The sequence below is a fragment of the Indicator indicator genome, chromosome 27 (assembly GCF_027791375.1).
Source record: "Indicator indicator isolate 239-I01 chromosome 27, UM_Iind_1.1, whole genome shotgun sequence".
In the NCBI taxonomy this organism is placed as follows: Eukaryota; Metazoa; Chordata; class Aves; order Piciformes; family Indicatoridae; genus Indicator; species Indicator indicator.
The window spans coordinates 8,517,501-8,538,871 of NC_072036.1; the positions used below are offsets into that span (position 1 = coordinate 8,517,501).

The 21,371-nt window shown below is 41.2% G+C and overlaps 1 protein-coding gene across 1 annotated transcript; it reads left to right on the forward strand.

The window, feature by feature from the left end:
• Positions 1-15,521: 15,521 nt before the first annotated feature.
• Positions 15,522-21,134, forward strand: HS3ST5 (heparan sulfate-glucosamine 3-sulfotransferase 5). Its single transcript, XM_054393110.1, has 2 exons — positions 15,522-15,628; positions 20,204-21,134. Exons 1-2 carry the CDS (start codon positions 15,522-15,524, stop codon positions 21,132-21,134), a joined length of 1,038 nt encoding a protein of 345 aa, XP_054249085.1.
• Positions 21,135-21,371: the final 237 nt, after the last annotated feature.

Sequence of the window (21,371 nt, forward strand, 5' to 3'; positions counted from 1 at the left end):
TCTCCTCTCCTCTCCTCTCCTCTCCTCTCTCCTCTCTCCTCTCTCCTCTCTCCTCTCTCCTCTCTCCTCTCTCCTCTCTCCTCTCTTCTTTCTTCTCTTTTCTTTTTAACCTTCTGTAAACTAGTATTTAGTCTGCAGAAGTGCTTCCCATTAATATTCAGCTGACAGACTTAATTTCAAAGCAGACATTTGTTATTTCTATAGATGGAAAGAAGCTGTTAGTATTCGAAGAGATAAAAGAGATTTTTTTTTCCCCCTTTTATTTTTTTTCTGGTGCATCAAAGAAACAAACACTTTCATAGTTCTACAACTGGTTTCTTCAGCGTATCTTGGTAGAGCTGTGAGCATTGAGGAGGAGTGTGAATGCACATGGAGTGTTGCTTTCTTTTTAATCAGCCCTGTTCTTCATACCCAGCAGAGTGAATAAAGCCTGAAGCTGGGCACTGTGAAAAAGCCTGAAGCTGGGCACTGTGAAAACTTATGTGGATGGCATCCTTAGGGCTAAGGTGGGTGGAATGATGCTTAGTGCTAATGATGATGTAGTACTAGCTTAAGGATCCATGCAGTGATCTGCTGCCTGATATATAAATAACACAGGGAGCCCCCAAGGGTCTCAAGGTAACCAGGTGCAGGGAAACACTCACTCCCTGAATCTAACTACCCTGCACAAGAGTTCAGAGGGGACCAGCTACCTGACTTGTCCCTGGACAAACTGAGCAAGAGCCTGATATCTTCTCCATGGGACAGGCTTCTTATCAACAGGCAACTGAGGAGAAACAGAGAGCAAGAGGGAACAGTCATCTTACAGCAGGGAATTGCTGTTCGCCTGGGATACGTGTACTTGTGTAAAAGGTTTGCTTCTGGAATCCCCACAGGACCATGGGAACAGTTCCTCTGACATGGGGTAGTTTGAAAAACCTGCTATTGTTGAGGTTATTTTGACATATTTTCTGAGCCAGCACCTTTCAGAAGCAAAAAAATATACACCCACAAATACAAATGGGAAGGGCAGAAGCATGTGTTGCAATGCAAAGCAAGCTTCAGCTCCTTGGTACCTTTGTACCTACTGTGCACCTGTGTTTTACAAAACAAAATTTAGTAGCTTCCTTAACTCACCCAACACAACATAAAGACATCTCTGCAACTGCATGGTCTGTTAGCATTAGGACCACTAACTTGGAGATAAGAGGTGCCCTATCTCATATCCCACTCTACAGAAGCCTGATTCTGTTGATAATAACAATGTGGCCACCGACACCATGCCACCTGCTTGGATTCCTATTTGAGATCAATCCCACAGAGCTACTAAATGCAGTAAATTTAATCAAACACAGTACATTTAATGCTCTTAGAAGAGTAAAAGTGCCTGGCAGCTTCAGGAATGGGAATTGCTCAGGGAAGCAGTGCAGGACAGCAGTGTATGCATAGCACAAAACCCACCAAGATTTTCTGGAGAAAAACAAGATGGTTGTTTGCAGCAGGAATGTTCATGCAATTATGAGAACACTCCTCAAAGGCAAAGGACTAATGTGATAGGGCAGAGTGCAATTGGAAAGAAATCCGTGAATTAATCCATAGCTGGTACTAAAAGACAATTGTAGATAATGCTGTAATGTTGTGTCCTTATTCTAGGCTGTGATCTTCACCTGCACACAAGGCCTGTGGCAGAGATACCAGGAGGTGAATTGTTTGCCTGAGTGGCTGTCACATGGGGGAAGGAGTGTGACACTGCCATCCATCCTCCACTCTGACAGGGGCCTCAGGTGGGGATGTGCTACTGCTCTGCAGCACAGGCAGCTCTGTCACAACTGCTCACAGCTAGCTGCTCAGCACTGTTACCACCTAGTAGACCTGAATTTTTAGGTGGATATCACTGAGTCTTCTTTGTATAAGGGGAACCACAGCTGGACAGAAATGGCCACAAGCCCTCTTCCACTAGTGCTTCTCCTTCTTTCTCTTTTCTGAGAGAGCTTCAGTTGAGGAGCCCTAGGAAGGGGCAGGAAGCAGATGAGCCACATGGGCAAGAGAGGAAATTATTTTGAACCAGTGGAACTGAATCATGGAATTGCTTCAGTTGGAAAAGACCTTTAAGATCATCAAGTCCAACCATTCTTTAACTCTACCAAGTCTGGTGCTAAAGCATGTAACTCAGCACTACATCTTTGTATCTTTTAAATACCTCCAGAGATGGGGATTCAACCACCTCCCTGGGGAGCCTGTTGTAGCATTTGAGAACTCTTTCAGTGAAGAAATTTTTGCTCCCTTCTCCCTCCTTTTCACCAGACTAAACAGCTCCAGTTCCCTGTTCCTCACAAGACCTGCTCTCCAAACTCATCACTAGCTTTGTTGCCCTTCTCTGGACATGCTCCAGCATCTCAATATCTTTCTTGCAGTGAGGACCCCAAAACTGAACACAGTACTCAAGGTGTGGCCTCACTAGTGCTGAGTAGAAGGGAACAATCACTTCCCTGATCCTGCTGGTCACACAACTCTTGATCCAGGCCAGGATGTTGGTGGTCTTCTTGGCCACCTGGGCAAGAGTCTGCTCTTGTATCAAACAGTGAGGATAAAGTTTTCCTCCACGCCAATTTACATGTTTGTTTAGCTGTAAAACAATCTATCTATCCATCTATCTGTCTATCTATCTATCTATCTATCTATCTATCTATCTATCTATCTATCTATCTATCTATCTACCTATCTATTTATCTATCTATTTATCTATCTATCTATCTATCTATCTATCTATCTATCTATCTATCTATCTATCTATCTATCTATCTATCTACCTACCTATCTATCTTATCTACCTTATCTGTCTATCTATCTATCTGTTTAATGGAAGTCTTCCTGGTAACCTGTTACCTGGTAGTCACATCAGCAGAGCAGGGTGAGGGATGGCAGGAAGAGATGTAAGCATGCTATGGAAGTAAACCAGGGGGAAGTCAATCATAATAAACATTTTCTTAATATATAGTACATTCTAGCATGGCAAAAGACAAGTGTCTCCTTTACTCTCTGCAAGGTGAAGGAACTGAGAAGCTGTTCCATTCAGATGCTATTGCAGCTGAGAAGGTATAAACTGAACAGCCTCAACAATTAACTTCAAGGAGACAGGCTTAAAGCATATAAAAGAGGATTCTTCCCTGAACTTAAACAGCATAGCACATGATTTGTTAAGCTTTAATGGTGAATTTATGATGTGGGAAAATGTATTTTCTATCCCGTCTTCCCACCTGAAAAAAAGAATTTAAAAAGGGTAAAGAAAAGAAAATAGAAATATTTCTTACATCAACTTCAGTTACATCATCTGGTGAAATGACAGGATGGAAACAGCAACTAGGGTTCAAGGTCACAATGAAATTCCACTCACATCTCAGTCCCTTGCACATTATTTTGTGAAATGAGAGAGTTGTAGAGAGCTAAAATTAACTGATTTCTTTTAAGTTGAGTAATTGCAAATGCAAAATGAATCTCGTTCTGCAGACGTGGTGCCAGAGGACAACGCCAGCTAACGGCATAGTGGTAGCCCTGCTAAATAATGTATGCACCATATCAAAAGCTGAATGAGAGAAAGAAATGGAGAACCCATTTGAAAATTTGGAAATTGCTCAAAGCTCTTCCTCCAGTGACTCCCAGGAGGATAAGTGTAGAGCGCTAATAAACTCTGTGACCGGTATAATTCATAAACTTTCCCTCATTTCTTGATTTTCACTGCTTACAGTTTATAGTTAACAAAGGAACAAAGAGTGGAAAAAATCCTGATAGCAGTTGAGCGGAGCATATAAGCCAGCTGATTCCTCTGCTTAGCCTATTCATACAGGGCATCTGTTTCCATCCCAAACTGCACATATATCTGCCATTAAATTTAGCACATTGAAAACAGGAAAAAAAAAAAATCCCTTCTGCTGACATCCTCACGCCTGCTTTATATTTGTATTTTTTATGACAGCTGTTACAATGTGAGATTATAACACAACAAAAGCCATTTTGGGATGTTTTTTATTAACAGTATTCTGCTGCAGCTCTTAGTTAATGTTCAGACTGGATTTGTTATGGGTTTGTTCAATGGCAGTAGAGCAAACTGAGCAAACTAGTGGACGTTATCTGAAGGCAGTGAGATGTTTCTGAATGCATTACATAGCAAGCCACAACCACGTTGGAAAGACAAAAAATAATCAAATCTAAAAATTATATTAAGATTTGTCTTTGCGTTATTTTGATGGTCACAGTAACAAGCCTGTGAAGTCATATTCTTGAGGAGACATGGTTGGTAAGGGGGGTGGTTTTAACTCTGCACATCAGCAATTTGTTGCTTGACTTCAGGCACAACCACACTTGTGTGATCCAGTGTAGCAACTTGAGTGGCTTGATGGTTTGACCTTTAAGGATGGAACATGAAATATTTTAAGGTGTTAAGATTTTTTCTCTCTATGATGCCGTGGAGTTTTAATTTTCAGTTTTGCAGTCTATCTAGAAACAGGGGACAGTGTCATGTAAGGTTTCTGAGGCAAACCCTCTGCTTCCTACCTTCCTGCCAAGCAGAGCCCAGCACACTTCTCAGCAGCATGACAAGTTGCAAGCTGCTGAAGGGCTGATTGCACCTACAGCCTCTGCTGCCACGTGTCAGAGCCAGTGCTGTCTGGCTTCAGTGGCCACAGCAGAAACTAGTGGAACACTAGTGGAGGAATCTCCAAACAGCTTCCCACAGTCATCAAAGACACAAAAAAATCACACAGCACACTCAGGGCACCTTTACAGATCTGTTCTCCTGGGTGATGAGATGAGAAAGGAGGTGACAACTATCAGCAAGCTACAGAAGTGGCCACAGGGCAGCTGTCCTTTGATGATCCAGTGTGCTCATCATGAGGCTGACAAAAGGGATCCATTCCCAAAGTTCTTCCCTGGCCATACTGCCTGCCACTGAGAGCCTGCTGAGTGTTACCCAAATATTGTTTACTTCATTCATTTCCTCCTACCATCAATTGATAAATAAATTATTCAGAGGTAAATTTATAAATTATTCTACTAGTTCCATTGATGATTGAATAATATTGACCAAATAAATTATTCACCCTTCTTTTTCCCCACCAAATGACAAATAAATTATTTGTGACTTATTTTATTTTTTATTATTAGGTCAAATCTTCAAACTATTGAGAAATTTATAAGATGTCACTGACTCAGTGACACAATTTGTAATCAGGACTCTCTAGGGCCTACATTTTCATAGACAAACAGAACTAGTTTAACTTTATTGTATATTTATATGGCAGCTGCTCTTTAGAATCTGAGGAGGTGGTTTTGTATGTTTCAAAGCCAATTAAACAAAACACTGAGATATTCTGCAGTTAACTCTCACCCAACTAATGCATTTTGCATTGTGCAGATTATTTTACAGTTTTCTGTATGAAATAAAAATACAAGTCAGTCAGTGTTGAGGCTGCAGGCAGCCCAGGATCCCAAAAGGTATTAGGATGTAGGTTCTGTAAAGGAGCATCAGGAACAAAGCCAAAACAGGCAGATACATTGACTAATCACCACTACAAACCTGAACTGCATAGGCTAGAGGTTATTTCAAGTTCCTGGATAAATTACATGAGCTTTACTTCTAGCTAGACTATTGTTTCCCTTTTCCCTCCCTTCTTCCCCTAATTTACCACTAACTATGTGGCAGACAAATGATAGTCTCTTCTATTGGCATCATTTCTAGCATGTTTTACCATGCAGACAAAATGTGTCTGAATCCAAAAACATGAACATTCCATGTGGTGTCTGTCTGTGTGATGGGTTAGAAGCTAAGATCAAGATTAGGCTGCAAAAAAAAAAAAAAAAAAGTTCAGACTCATTCAAATTATTTTATTTATAACATGTCATGCACAGAAGTGTGTGTCTGTGTGTGTGTCATCTTACACACTGGGATTTTTTCACCCTGGGGAGTCAAAGCTATGAGCAAGGATCTACTTAGGTGTTTTTTACTGAGTGCAGTGTACCAGCAAAATGTATTTGCAAGTTGGTTAAGTTTGGGCTGTTAGTTTTCCCGTCACTGCTTTTGACTCCAAGTAACGTTGTGCATTTAAGTCAGTTTTGCTACTTTTCCAAAGGAAAGTCACAGAAAACAGAGCTGTGCAGAGTTGCAGGAGGCCATCACTGGAGGCCTTTAAGAAAAGATTGGATGTGGCACTTGGTGGCATGGTTTAGCTGATGTCATGGTGTCAGGTCATAGGCTGGACTTGATGATCTCAGAGGTCTTTTCCAGCCTCAACAATTCTGTGATCTAGATTTTGCCAACATAATGGCTAAGAGGACAATTAACTTCAATTGTCTTTCAGTTTTAATTAATTAAAGAATTTCAAACAGTCTTTCATGTGCCTTATTTTAGGTGTTATTTGGGAAAGAGTAACTTTATTCCGGGGCGGGCGGGGGGGGGGCGGAAAGGAGTAATAGCCTACAAGCATGGCTCAAAACAGTGGAAAAGAACATTTTAAAATTACAAGTGTGTTAAAAGGTGTCATTTTATTTCACATTGAATCATATTAAGCAATACTTCCCTGCCTTCATGCCCTCCTCAGTGCAGTGAAACTGTTCACAGCAAAGATTAGACTCTAAATGAAGGGCAGAAGAAAGCTCTGGCTACTTACCTGCTTAACTTTCTCTCTGAGGATTTATAATCTTTTTAAGTCTTTCCCAGAACTGAAAACCAAAACTCTTACTCTCATTTGGCAGTGCTACTGGCCTCCTTTTATGGTTTCTCTTTTGACTTTTACAGATATTCTTTCCCTTCTCTTCTATCTCACTGTTTTGCTCCTCAACCACTTTTACTCCTTTTTGATTGCTGTTTTGGGTTGCAGCTGTTGTAATGCCATCTGGAAGAAAGGAGGCTGGTATTCTCTTTTGAAGAGTGTAAAATTAGTATCTATTATAAACTTTCTACAGTCAGAACTGCAGTTCCCCAGGTTCTCTGTCTTAGTGTCATCAGCTCCACTATTCCTGACAAATGGAGCAGATGAGGAAGGTGATCATTTCAGAAGAAAGGGAGGGAAGTAGCTGGGGAAACACCATTAATTCCAAGAAAAGAGCCAACCCTATCAGATTAATCTTGTGCTCTATGAAGAGCAGTGCAGGGTAATATACTCAGGATGCTGGCAAGGAGACAAGCATCTGTATTTTTGGACTAATGAAGTCCTATTAAGATCTATGTGCTTGGAAGCATTCCTGGAGTACTGTAGCTGAGCATGGATCATGGCAACCTAGTCATCACTCAGCAGAACGTGGCTGTCTGCCTGGCTGGCTCAGATGCAACAAGGCAGTTTTCCTAAGCAGATGTGTGGGAGACCTCAAGGTCATCAAAGCATCTGAGATTCGTAACCACTCTGACAGGCTGGCAGCATATCTGTTTGGCACAGGGCACTGCAAAAGCGACAGTGGGCTTGGAAGTTGTTTCTCTCTTCCCAAAAGCATCTTGCTCAACGTCTTTCAGTAAGATGCAGAAAAGAAGGAGAGGTCAGGCTGAGAAAGGAATGTGATAAAGAGCTGGTTAGGGCCTTCTGTGCTGTTGTCACTTGACAAAGCAGCTACCAGAGAGAGTAAAGCTATGGCTAGATGAGTCTTGAGGGGGTATGGAGTCATGTCCTGTGGGCAGTGGACTAAATAAATAGCCATTGCCACTCTTTACAGGCTTCAGGGAACTCAGCTATCTGAGTATATCACCCAAGACAGCCCTGATGGGTTTGGGATTGTGAATCATCACTTTGTGGACGGTCTCCCAGAGCAAAGCAGGCTTTCTGGAGGAAGGGTTTTGCCACAAAGAACTGGCCTCAAGGGCAGCTTAAAGGCAGTCCCAGATGTCAAAATTCTGTAATTGCAGGCTGAAAGAAAAGTTTTTTAATAAGTTATTATCACAGCTGTGACACAAGGTTATAGGAAATCTTTATGTTGGACTTTATCTGCAACATTTACTGTTTTCCATCAGCTTTGCTGGCATTGTCTTCTCCTCTCTTTCAGTCAATATGAGTCATGAGGAGAAAAGGACATGTTTAGTACACAGGGACTTGTTCCATGTTGTGAACATGGCTCCTTCTTCCTTCACAAGCTGAGCTGACCAGGCAGGCATTTGTTTTATTTCATCCCATACTATGCTAGAGAGAAAGTCAAAACACTGTAATTAATTCGTCAGAATTAAATTTCTTCTTGATTATGAAAATATGAACCATTAAGTAAAGTTTAAAATAAAAATAAATCCAAATTCCATTTCTGAAGGCTCAGCACTCTATGGCTCCATCAGAAAAAAAATTATATTTGCAAAGCTTTCAGTTCCCTTTATCTGTTTAATTTTATGATGTCTAAAAGGGGAAGAATTTTGTCTGTTCTTAGGCTGTCCAATGTTATTACTGTAGAAAAATCCTCTAATGAAAAACAATGTTCTGCTTCATCACAATTATTCTAGCTCTTTAATGCTGTCCAAATGGTGCACTAGTACTCCTGTAATTAAGCCATTGAAGGGTACTGAGGAAAAAAAGTACAGCAGGACTATATGCCACTAGCCTAGACCTCCACCAGTGGTGAGATAGCACAAGAGGAAAGGGAAGACCTGGAGATGGCTAAAGAAGAAAGAACATGAGCAGCTATTCCAGTCAGACAGTGAAGGTGATCATGAGAGGATGCACACATTTTGAGGGATAAATTCCCTCCTTTCCCAAACACCATGTGATCTCCCACGCCAGAAAAAGTCCAACTGCCTAATTTTTATGGATTTTTCTGTGACAGATGCACAAAGCTGCAGCTAACAGCCAAGAAACATAACACAAGAGAAAGGAAAACATCCCAAGTGATCAATTCCCTGACTTCTTTTCTCAGTTACTGTATTTAAATGCCACCTAAACTCAAAAGTTCTTTTTTTAGTGTATGAAGATAAATATTTGTTGATCAACAGCTGACCCCTGCTGGTGTTCAGAATATAAATAAACAAATACAATCTGTGCCAGATGATAAATTCAACTGAAAAATGCACTTTGTATTTATTATTTTCCCATCCTCCTTCATGCATATTCACCTGTGGTTTGTACATCACTGTGATTAATCACACCACTCCAGCAAGACTGTATCTCTTCAGTCTGTTTATCACAGGACTGTATGCTGCCTTTCTTCCTTACACTTCTCTCCCCCATCAGCCACATGCTACAATTTATCAACTGCATCTTCTCAGCTCTGCTCTATGTGTCCAAAAAATTCCTTCTGATCATTTTCAAACAAGTTCCTGGCAATCTTTTTGTCTGTTTATTTGGAATAAATGATGATAAGAACAGCTTCTGTTTGCAGTGCTTTCACACAATTTGTGCTGTTAATCAAATGCAGACTTTTATCAGTGATATTGCCATTACTGGTGTGGCTTATTCTGTTTTCTCCTACTCATTTGACTTTGGCTCAACTTGAACCTAAAACTAACCAAAATTCACATTATTTGCCCAGCATGTGCAGTACCTCCCTTTGGCCATGATCACTTCATCTTGTCAGGAACAGTCCATCTCTTTGTCAGTTGGCACTATCATGAGAGTTCTGTATAGCTGTGCTATGTACTCTTGACAATTCACTCAATAACCCCAGCCCTCTCAACAGCAAGGATGGGAACGTGGACAATGGGGTTGAGGGAGGTATTCACAGCAATAGACTGATGAGCTTCCTTTCTACTGCTAAATGAAGCTTCCTTTTTTAACTTTGCCATGTCAATCTAAGTTACTTCAGTAGTACATCTGCAATCTGCTTTTTTTTCTCTACATGCAATTGCACATACTTCCATTTCTAGAAATTATGCTTTCCACATTGTGAATTCTTTGTGTTATGGGGTGGGGGTTTTTTTGTTTGGTTTTTGGTTTGTTTTTTTTTTTTTTTTTTTGGGGGGGGTAGTTTGTGTATGTGTGTTTTTTGTTTGGGGTTTTTTGTGCATTATTGCTCTGTGGACAATAAAGGAGGTACTTTGCTCATACACAGATTGTTCAGGAGAGATACTTCTTGGAGAATAAATCTTATGAGGAGCAACTGAAGGAACTGGGGCTGTTTAGTCTGGAAAAGAGGAGGCTTAAGGGAGACCTCATTGCTGTCTACAACTACCTGAAAGGATGTTGTAGAGAGGCTGATGCTGGTCTCTTCTCACAGGTAATCAGTGAGAGAACAAGGGGGAATGGCCTCAAGCTACAACTTGGTAGGTTTAGACTGGACATTAGGAAAATATTTTTCACAGAGTGGTCAGCATTGGAATGTATTGGTCAGGGAGATGATTGAGTCACCAATCCTGGAGGTGTTTAAAGGTGGTTTAGATGTGGTGCTTGTGGACATGGTTTAGGGGTGAACTTTGTAGAGCAGGGTTATGGGTTGGACTTGGTGATCCTGAGGGTCTTTTCCAATGCAAATGTTTCAGTGATTCTGATGTAGGCCCACTGGAGAAGTGCAGCTCTACACTGGCATCTCTTTTGGCATCTGCATAGCCCAGTGCCAATGATCCTCTGTGCCCTTTCTCTCTGATGAGTGATCAACCTTCTTCCTTTGGCCCCTCAGCCTGGGTGGGGGAAGCTGGGTGGAAAAACAGGTGAAGACGACAGGACTAAATGAGATGATCTGCCCTTAGCTACACAGGGAGAACAGCTAGCTGCCCCCATACTCCTACAACATCTCAATTCCTCTTCAAAGAAATCAGCCATCAGTTACTTGAAGTCAGAGCCAAGCTCCACTTCCCCAGCTTTTATCCCTCCTTTGACTCCTTCTAGGTCTGTGCTTGGAAGCAAGTCCTCTGAGCCAGTCTGTAAGCCCAACCCAGTTTTTATAGCAGTCAGCATCTTCTAGAGATGGGGAATCATGGTGGTGTCCTCATCCTGCATAGGATAAAGCAGAGAGATAGACCTAAGGCTTTTCTCAAACAGCAGTTAGTCCCAAGGAGACACACTGTGAAGCTGAAAAACATTCTACTGTTGTCAAGTGCAAACAAATTTTATTGGCCTCACACAGTGAGGCTGCTGGCAAGAAGTAAACTCTGAAAGCCACTCCATGCTTGAGAGCCTTATTCTCAAAATAAGGCAGCTTCAAATCCAAAATCCAGCAGTTCATCATAACTACCGTATCATGTTTGAGTTTCTATATACAATAAAAAAAAATGCCCTTAATGCTGACTTAGTGTAGTGGAAGGTGTCCCTGCCCATGGCAAAGGGGCTGGAAGTAGATCATAGAATCATAAAACCACCAGAGTTGGAAGTGGCCTCTAAAGGTCATCTAGTTTAACTCCCCTGCCTCCCCCACCATCTCCCAAAGCAGGTCCTGCTCCCTCTACCCCATCCTCCACCCCACCTAAACAGCTCCTGCTCAACCACCATCATTGCGTCCACCCCAGAGCTGGGAGGAAGAGCCTCAACCAGCCAAGATACCACACATTGGAGCTCAGCCCCAGTAAGGAGGCCCAGCCAGGAGCCATAGATGAAACTGCTGTTTGAGAAAGTCCTTAGGTCTATCTCTCTGCTTTATCCTATACAGGATGAGGACACCACCATGATTCCCCATCTCTAGAAGATGCTGACTGCTATAAAAACTGGGTTGGGCTTACAGACTGGCTCAGAGGACTTGCTTCCAAGCACAGACCTAGAAGGGGTCAAAGGAGGGATAAAAGCTGGGGAAGTGGAGCTTGGCTCTGACTTCAAGTAACTGATAGCTGATTTCTTTGAAGAGGAATTGAGATGTTGTAGGAGTATGGGGGCAGCTAGCTGTTCTCCCTGTGTGGCTAAGGGCAGATCATCTCATGTAGTCCTGTCTTCTTCACCTGTTTTTCCACTCAGCTTCCCCCACCCAGGCTAAGGGGCCAAAGGAAGAAGGTTGATCACTCATCAGAGAGAAAGGGCACAGAGGATCATTGGCACTGGGCTATGCAGATGCCAAAAGAGATGCCAGTGTAGAGCTGCACAGGTGAGAAAATCTGTGCTATCCAGGTTAAAATAACAAGTTTTAACAACAACAACCAGAAGTTCTCCAAGAGTGAATTTTCTCCCTGGATATCACCAGACAACTCCAAGTGATTACAGCCCATCCCCGGAGGAAGAGCTAAGGTTGCATTAGCATGAACCTTGCTTCCTCACTCTGTCCTTCAGAGATCAAAGTGTTCCTGAAGTGCACATCCTGAAAGAGCAGGGGGCATGACAGAACAGTTCTGACAAGGTGTTAACATATTTTTCTGCAGTGAAACTGAAAGGATTACTGAGCTAATGACCAAGCCTTTTAAATCACAAGCTCACCCATGTCCCCTTCACCCTTCCACAGGCAATCCTCTCTGCCCTCATCTGACCATCCCATTCAGAAAAATGAGACAGTTTCTCTCTCCTGAGTCTCTGATGCACTGCTGGCCCTGCTTTTCTGGTTTAAGAGCTTATGCACAGTGTTCTTCTTGGTAATAAATCCTATTAAGGTGTCATTTTATTATGCATTAAATATCTTGGTGGGTACCTCCTACTGTGGTTGCTACAGGTCCTAACAGACAAAGGGATGATCATTACATCTGTGAAGGAGGTGGCAGAACACTCAAGATGAAGTTCACAGGATGCAATGCTACAGAAGAAAGAGCAGGAAACAAATGAGCATTAGGACAGAGCAAAAAAATTTTCCCAGCAAGAGTGGTCAGGGATTGGAATGTACTGCCCAGGGAGGTGGTGGAGTCACCAACCCTGGAGGTGTTTAAAGGTGGTGTGGATGTGGTGCCTGGGGATATGGTTTAGGAGTGAGCTTTGTAGAGTGGGGTTATTGGTTAGACCTGGTGATGCTGAGGGTCTTTTCCAACCTGAATGTTTCTGTGATTCTGATGTAAGCCCACTGTAGAAGTGCAGCTCTACGTTAGCATCTCTTTTGGTGGAAAGTTCCACATTCAGCATCCATCTACTGGTGAAGTTCTTCCTGTGGCTTTCCCTGCCCTCTTCCTACTGGTCAGCAGCTGGCATGCCAGTTCAATTGTCATCCCTGACTGAATGCACAACTTTTTTAAATACCTTTATTTACCTCAAAGAACTGCTAAAATCTTGTCACTTGGGATTATGTTTTATGTTGCCTTCTGGCTCCTTGTTAAACCTAAAAGCATTCACTCCTTATAGAAAACTTTGTGCAGCTTATATTGCCCCAGAATTTTCATCTCTTCCTTTTTGTTTCTTCTTTTCATTCCATTTAAGTGTTGCCATGTTAGTTTCCAGCAACATTTCTGCCTTAGGGACATTCACCTTAATCACATTCTGGTTGTATTAACTCTGTAATTTAAATAGAAAAGTTTCTTCAGTCCTCATCTCTGTTACACAGAGCTGTCTTAGTGCATCCACTCTAAGATGTAGCCTTTTCTGAAGCTGAAATACTTGTTCTGCACAATTTTTTTTCACGAAAAAAACCCTAATGTCTGGAGAAAGTATTACAGAGGTCACAGTCTTTCTCTGGAATAAAACTCCTTCTGTGAACTTTAACTAGATGCTGAAAGTGAGGACTAAAATTAAAGAAGGAAATAAATAATGCTATGTATGCATTTCTAGTGGGTGTTTAATACTTGCCACCCTGTGGAAAAGTTTTCTGTACTCAGAAACTTGCAAACCTAAAGCAAATAGAAGTAGTTTGGGTTTGGGCTGGATTTTTTTGCATTGAATGTTATTGCAAACATTAATGTTGTGGTCATGAGTTCCTCTGAAATCTCTTTCAGGAAATAGTTTATCATTAATTGATTTCCTTATGGTCTGATGACCTCCACAGCATTAGTGAAGCTTGTAGGTAGAATTTAACTGTGGTCCAAGAGCCTGTATAAGGGAGCACATGGGGACAGCACTTCAGTTTCATGTGGAGAAGGATGTATATATAAATATATATATATGTCTTGTGAAAGATGAAGTTCAGAATCAGTTGTTGTAGTGCTGAGGTCATGCTTTCAATTAGAGAGAGCAGCACTTAAGGATTTAGAACTGGAAACTTACAAAAATTTGTGATCAATATTGTCATCAATGTCCTTCTCTTTCCTCTTTTTTAATGAAGTAATTTATTTTTTAAAGTAAATAACAGTAGCACATCAACATATAGTATCACTGCATTTTTCTTAATAATTAAGCTTTAACTACAGATTTTCTTCCTTCCTCAATGTTGAGAATTCCTCATTTATATGACATTTTTGTGCCTCTTTTTCAACGCTAAGAAAAAGCATACCACCCACCTAAAAAAAATGTTTATCATGTAATTAAGGTACTGGAGAGGAATTCAGACATTTCAGACTGAATCCCACTGGTGCTACAGGTTTTCTCTGTGACCTTGAGCAAATCACTTAATCTCTGTGTACTTCTGCTCCTCATTTATATTTTAAAGGTTGATAATACATCTTCTGCCTCTCTATTTACATTGCAACCCCCTTTTACTCTGTGTTTTATGTGATTATTGTTGCAATAAGGATCTTATCTAAGAATTCTTATTATAGATATGGTTTATAACTATGTAAAAAGCAATATATCATGTAGGATAGATTATCCTGTATGATAGGTTAGCCTGAGCTATGACCTGGATGTATGAGGAGTTGTTGTTGCACCAGAAGTTTACTAGAGACTCAGACTCAGAGCTCAAGAGAGGACCAAATGGTCTTACAAAGTCTTTCTCTGTAGGGGGAAAATAAACTGCTTGGAAATTACTATTCTACCAGCCTTGAAGAAAACCAGTATGGAGTGGCCTGCATCCATGCCATTACACTCAGCTAGCACTGAGGCAGGCAGGCTGCTCCTGGCTCATAGGAGCTCCAAAACTGTATGCTAGTGTATCTTGAAGTGACAGTCAAGGCTAGTGCCAGGCAGATGAAGTGCTTAAGATGTTCATAGAACAGCCCAAGCTGGTGCCCAGCACAGGGAAGGCTGGTAAGATGTGCTAGTGCCAGAAAGTCATCCTTGTGTCCTTCCCAGTTACGTGCTTCTCAGGTCTGTCATCTTGGGAAATCAGGAAATACAAGGATTTAGAGTTTTCTCCAGCTCACACTCTAATAATGAGAGGCATAGTAAAACAGTTCCACACACACTGTGTCCAGAGGATCTGCAAGCCTAATTCCTGATTGTTGCTGCTTCACTTGGCAGCAGAGCATTGAAATCTCTCTTGAAATCTAGCCCAGGCTGATTTTGAAGGGCTTAAATTCTAAACATATTTACTTAACAAAAGATCCTATTACAACATAAGCCTCTACATAGTCATGACCCAGAGTGTGGCTGTCAGATAGACCTGGTAATGGTGAGTGCAGCTGAACTGTCACCTCCAGAATTAACATCCTATGTCAGACACGTTGCCAGGTGTTACCATGTGGGACAGAAAAACAGTAGAAAAGGACAACAACAAAAAAGTTTTAACTACTTGCTCTGCAGTTTGAAAAGATTTTGCAAGCATGACTTAATCACTTGAAACAACTGATTGAACATGACCCTGCATATGGCTTTCTGATGAGTGTTTTATGTGTTCTTGTCTCTGCAGACTGAAGAAGTCCTGAAGATTGATGGAGGGCCATGCTATTCAAACAGCAGGCGTTGCTGAGACAGAAGCTCTTTGTGTTAGGCAGCCTTGCTATTGGAAGTCTCCTATATCTAGTTGCCAGAGTTGGGAGCTTGGATAGGTAAGTCATTAAGTATTAATTACAAATGGGTTAAGATTGCCTGAGTATTGTATTATGTATTTTAGTAATTATTATATTTACTCATGTATAGAAAGACAGAAAGGCTTTTCTGGTAGCGTTTTCCATTGTGCTTTCTTTCCTTTTGGAGAAAAGAACAGGGAAATAAAGTTGCAGATCATCCCTGACAAAATATTTGTCTGTCCATTTGTATTCTGAACACATTAACACTTGTTTTTGGAGAAGAAGTAAACCAGCACACAGCAAAAATGTCATTACAGTAGCTCAATTTTTGTCTGTGTGCATCTGCGTGTTGACCTCTGGCTTCAGCAAAACAGGCAGGATGTATTTATATACCATCTTTTCCAAATTTATGAGTAAGCAATTAATGTGCTACAGTGGTAGTTAAAATTAAGTATGAGCCTGCAGAGTAGCTTGTCAAGTTTTGAACACTATTGCACTTGAAAGATTGCTTCAGGGCTTGGGAATTTTAACGATGTTAATTAACCAGTGTTTTCTGGAGCTGAATGTGCTAAATAAGTTGGGGCTTCTCTGCAAGTAACTTCCTGGAGAGCTGCAGAAAACCCAGCAGAGGGAATCAAAGAGCATTTGTCACTTTGGACCAGGCTGAGTTTTGACTGGTTACTGACAGTGCAACAGCAGTGCTGCCTGCACTGACACTGCTCTTTCTGTCACCTTCCAAGTGGCCTGGGCTTGCTCTGGTAAATGTTACACAAGGACAGGATTAAAAAAAAAGAACTGATGAAACAAGACTTCAAGATTTCCAGAAGCTAGTGGACAGCTTGCCAATGCTAATGGTCTGTTAGTGTCCTCCTTGTAAATGATGGAAAGTATTAATGGAGTTCAAAATTGTGACACCATGCTGTGTGAGTATGTAGTGTGTGGAAAGTGAACTGAAAATCAGAGCTACCTAATGTCCATTGCTAGGTAATGTTGAGCTCCATCTGAGGTCACTGACTGTTCTCTTCAGCTACTTAAATCCACTCCAAAGGAAGAGGGAGACCCTGTATCCACTGCAAATTAAGCCTCAAAGTTTTTATCTTTTTTTCTGTAGTAGTCAAAGCATCTCTGATGCTTCAGAGGTAAAAACTGCACTAACATGATTCTGTAAATGGAGGCAGAAATCCTTACTGGTCCCTGCAAAACTATATTTTATGCTCAGAGTCACTAAATCTAATTAACCTTATGCTATTATCTACACTTCCACATCTACAGAATTTACTGATGGCTATAAAATTATCTTGCCACAATATTTGACTCCCTGACCCCCTGCAGCAGTGAACTCCACCAGTTTCATGTATAACACTGCCAATGGCAGTTGCTCTCTCTTGCATTACCCAGCATAAAAAGCAGTCCTTTATTTGGACTTGCCATGAAAGAGAGAGAGAGAAAGAAAGAAGCACCAGGCAGGATGAGGCAGATTGATTAACTGGAGATGTTCTACCTCAGCACTAGGGCACAATCCAAACTTGTTGAATCTGTCAGTTAAAAGACACTGAGTAGCTTCAATAGACTTTGGAGTAATTAATGGTTCAGGAAGAAATCCAGATTAATTTAATCTTAATTTATGATGATCTAATTTGAACAAGAGATCTGAGGATGGTCCATCTAATAGCCTCAGATTAGGCTCTTTGGTGTGGATGTTTTGAGTCTCCTTAAACACAAAGGGAAGTTACTAACAGTTTATCTGATTGATTGGGTGATAAAGTCCAATAAACTGATCACTTCCCTCCAATGGAGGCCATTGTCCTTCAGCTCCTGAGTGCATGGAGCTGCTTCCCACAAGGAAGCTCAGATTCAGCATCCAGCAATTTTGAGATCTGGATCAGTCTTTGACTTGCCCAACTCCCTCATTGACAGTGTGGGGAATCTCCTCACACGATTTCCATGCTCCAAACTGCTCTTGCTGTTATAACCTTTTGCCACTGTGATACCTCCTCATCATTCTGGATGAGGTGTTCTGGAAGCATGCTGTATCAGGAGAGACAGCACTGCTACCTGTCACTAAGATTGCCTAACATCATTTTAGCTCTTTGAAATTTGTCAGAAATACTGCTTCCCAAGATGAATTCCCAACCTGATCAAGTGTGAGGTGTCCCTGCCCATGGCAGGGGGGTTGGAACTAGATGATCCTTGAGGTCCCTTCCAGCCCTGACAATTCTATGAATTGTTTTCCCAAGAATATTTGTGGAGTTCTGCAGTAGTGGTCTGAGGAATAGTTCGGGGGCAGAAACTTCAGTGCTATAATAAATGTCGTATACTCTTTCTTTGCAAAGGATTGTTGCTATAATGGAAAAAAATACACTAAATAAAATAAAATTAAAAAAATAACATGTTGCAATATAACAGTAAGTAGTTACATCTGGGTATTCAGCTACCAAGATCTTAATACCAAATGCTTAATACCACCACTGCCAACGCCTTTTAAAGGGAATTTTTTATTGTTTAGAGACAGGAGAAAAAGAGGAAAGAGTAAAAAACCTGAAATGTAAAGTGTTGAGGAATGACTTTTAACAGCATCCAATCTTTTCCCTTAGGCTAGAGGATGTCTTAAGTATTTATTTACTTTTAAAGGAAACCACCCTGTTTGACAAGCTGTTGTGTTACACTGAAGGCAGTGCTAACTTTCTTTTTGAGCAAAAGAGATAAAATTAGAGATGGGTCTGGAACTGGTACTGTGGAATCCTTTCTGCTTGAAAACAAATAACAAATACACAGAAGGAGAGGGAAGAGAAGATCAGAGACAGCAGCTGCAGTTTCTGTTTCTTATGCTTTTAACTGCCACCTTGCTGTTATTGAAAGACTCTTACCAGCCACACCAGTCTCACCAAATCATACCACTGTCAAGACAAGACATTGCTTTCTGCTTGCTTTGTTGTGTGTTCTTTCATTGGCAGGTTTGCATTACTGTTGCAATGCTTCAGTCTTTGTGACCAAGTCAAGCTCTTATTCAGGAGATGACAGAGAGCAAAGGAAGAGACTAAATACTTGAGAAAAGAAATAACAGCAGGGCCTCACTTATCATCACACCTTCTCATTAGTCTGCAGGACTTAGCTAGAGCTCCTGTGAACCCAACAATGTCATCTGGGTTGTTTCTTCAGCTCTGCCTGGACAGACTATATCTCTCAGCATCTGGATAATCAAAGCAGCTAGAAGGTCAGCCAGTACAATCACACTTACTTTGCCCCAACCATCCGTTGTCTAGCATCAGTGTCAGATTAGAGACCCCAACAAGCAGTGATGGATGGAAAAGCCATAAAGAAATAAATAATTCTGTCCTGAAAGCAGGGTTGAATAATATACAGTAAATGAGTGAGAGGCCACATGCTGAGCAACTAGAATAAATACTGCATACCTAAACAGCTATTAATGAGCATTGCCCATCTGGTATACTGGCTAAGGCAGGGGTCCTCTGAAAAATAATAGCATGTGGCCATATAATTTAAGAACCATATCATAATATATGTGCACAGTGAGCCCATATTAAAATTGCTTAGGCAACCTTTGTTCTTACATATCCTTAGTTTTGGAAAGCATAGCTCCACAAAATTATTAATGACATTTTTCTATAGTATTTTGGAAGCTCTCCTCACCAATTTCATCTTCAGTGCAATTCTGGCCTGTGTAACAACCACAGAACTGGGTTGGGAGTGGAAGGGAGAGCTTATTCAAGGTTCTGTAGTAGCAAAATTTCAACATTTTCCTTACTGAATAATTTCTTGCATTCACTGACATCAAATGCAAGAAGGAAGCATAAGAGGAGTGGAAAATAAGTGAAATAATTGCAGATGAATATAAAAGAAGAGTACAAAAATGCAGGGGGAAGGAAAAAAAGTAAGGCACACAATGAGGTTCAGAGGGAAGATACATAAGTGATGATAAGAAAATCATCTATGTAATGCAATAAATGTATTTAAAAAAAACTTTTCTTGCTGTTCTTTCTGTGCCTTCCTAATCAAATCTTATTCAGAACCTTGATCTTTTTGATGCTGGATCACATAGAAAACACTGGGTATCTTTTAAATGCTGAAAGCTGATGCCTATAAAGCTGAGTTTCATCCCTTTTGCTCATCTTCACTGAAAAGGACAACTGTGGAGCAGCAGCTAACAAAGTCAGCACAATGGGAGGCACAGGAAAGGACTCAGGATAGGACTGGAAAAGCATTGGAAAGAGACAGCCTAACCAAACTGGATTTTCAGATCAAAATGACCAAATAAAATAAATCTTACTAAGCTTTAAAAATTGCACAAGCCATCACAGAGTAATGAGGAATGTGGGAGGTGAAGCAAGGTTCAAGAAGCCCTGGGAACAGTAATCATAGTGCCTATGCTCACACAAAGCAGAAAGGTGGAGCTAGGAATTACTCAGCTAAATCCCAGACTAAATAACCAAATGATTCGCAAACAATTTAATCCCTGGCAGAATAAAATAAAAGCTGAAAGATGGGAACATCACATCACTTTGCAAAAGCTTTCCAAGGGTATGGTTGCCTTATACAGGAAACTCACCTTAAGAGATATCCTCGCTTTACAAATACCTCTCATTTTGCTTGCAGACTGCAGCCCCTCTGCCCTGTCGACGGTCGGTTCGGACCCCGCGGCCAGGAGGAAATCCCCCTGCGAGCTCTGCAGTTCAAGCGAGGGTTGCTTCATGAATTCCGCAAAGGCAATGCCACCAAGGAGCAAATCCGACTGCACAATCTGGTTCAGCAGCTTCCCAAGGCCATCATCATCGGGGTGAGGAAAGGAGGCACCCGAGCGCTACTGGAGATGCTGAACCTTCACCCCGCAGTGGTCAAAGCTTCTCAAGAGATTCACTTCTTTGATAACGATGAGAACTATGCCAAGGGGATCGAGTGGTACCGGAAAAAAATGCCCTTTTCATACCCTCATCAAATAACCATTGAGAAAAGCCCTGCGTACTTTATCACCGAGGAAGTACCTGAAAGGATTTACAAAATGAACTCATCTATCAAATTATTGATCATTGTCAGGGAACCTACCACAAGAGCTATTTCTGATTACACTCAGGTGCTGGAAGGTAAGGAAAGAAAGAACAAAACTTACTACAAATTTGAGAAGCTGGCTATTGATCCTAATACCTGCGAGGTGAACACGAAGTATAAGGCTGTGAGAACCAGCATCTACACAAAACATCTGGAGAGGTGGTTAAAATACTTCCCAGTCGAGCAGTTTCATATCGTGGATGGAGACAGGCTCATCACAGAACCGCTGCCAGAACTCCAGCTGGTCGAGAAGTTCCTAAATCTTCCTCCAAGGATAAGTCAGTACAATTTATACTTCAATGCCACCAGAGGGTTTTACTGCTTGCGATTTAACATTGTCTTTAACAAGTGCCTGGCGGGTAGCAAGGGACGCATCCATCCAGAGGTGGACACCTCTGTCATTACCAAATTGCGCAAGTTCTTTCATCCTTTTAATCAAAAATTTTACCAGATCACTGGGAGGACATTTAACTGGCCCTAAACTAAACTTCCTTCAAGCCTTTACCATCACATCTGAGACATGCAACAAATATCTCTGCTAAAAATATGCACTTTTCCTAGACATGGCTATCAAAGTAACTTTTTTTTTCCTCATGCATACGTGTACATATGCAGTCTGTGACCAAATATGCAGTGGGATCAATTTTTTTTCTACAGAGTAATAACTAACCTAAATTTACTGTCAGCATAGTTGCATCTTTTAAGATATAATATTAAA

What these genes read in the sequence shown, in the direction of transcription:
- HS3ST5 (XM_054393110.1), top strand. Translation starts at nt 15,522, where the DNA reads ATGCTATTCAAACAGCAGGCGTTGCTGAGACAGAAGCTCTTTGTGTTA. An exon ending in AGAGTTGGGAGCTTGGATAG is followed by an intron (nt 15,629 to 20,203) that starts GTAAGTCATTAA and finishes TTTTGCTTGCAG; the next exon opens with ACTGCAGCCCCTCTGCCCTG.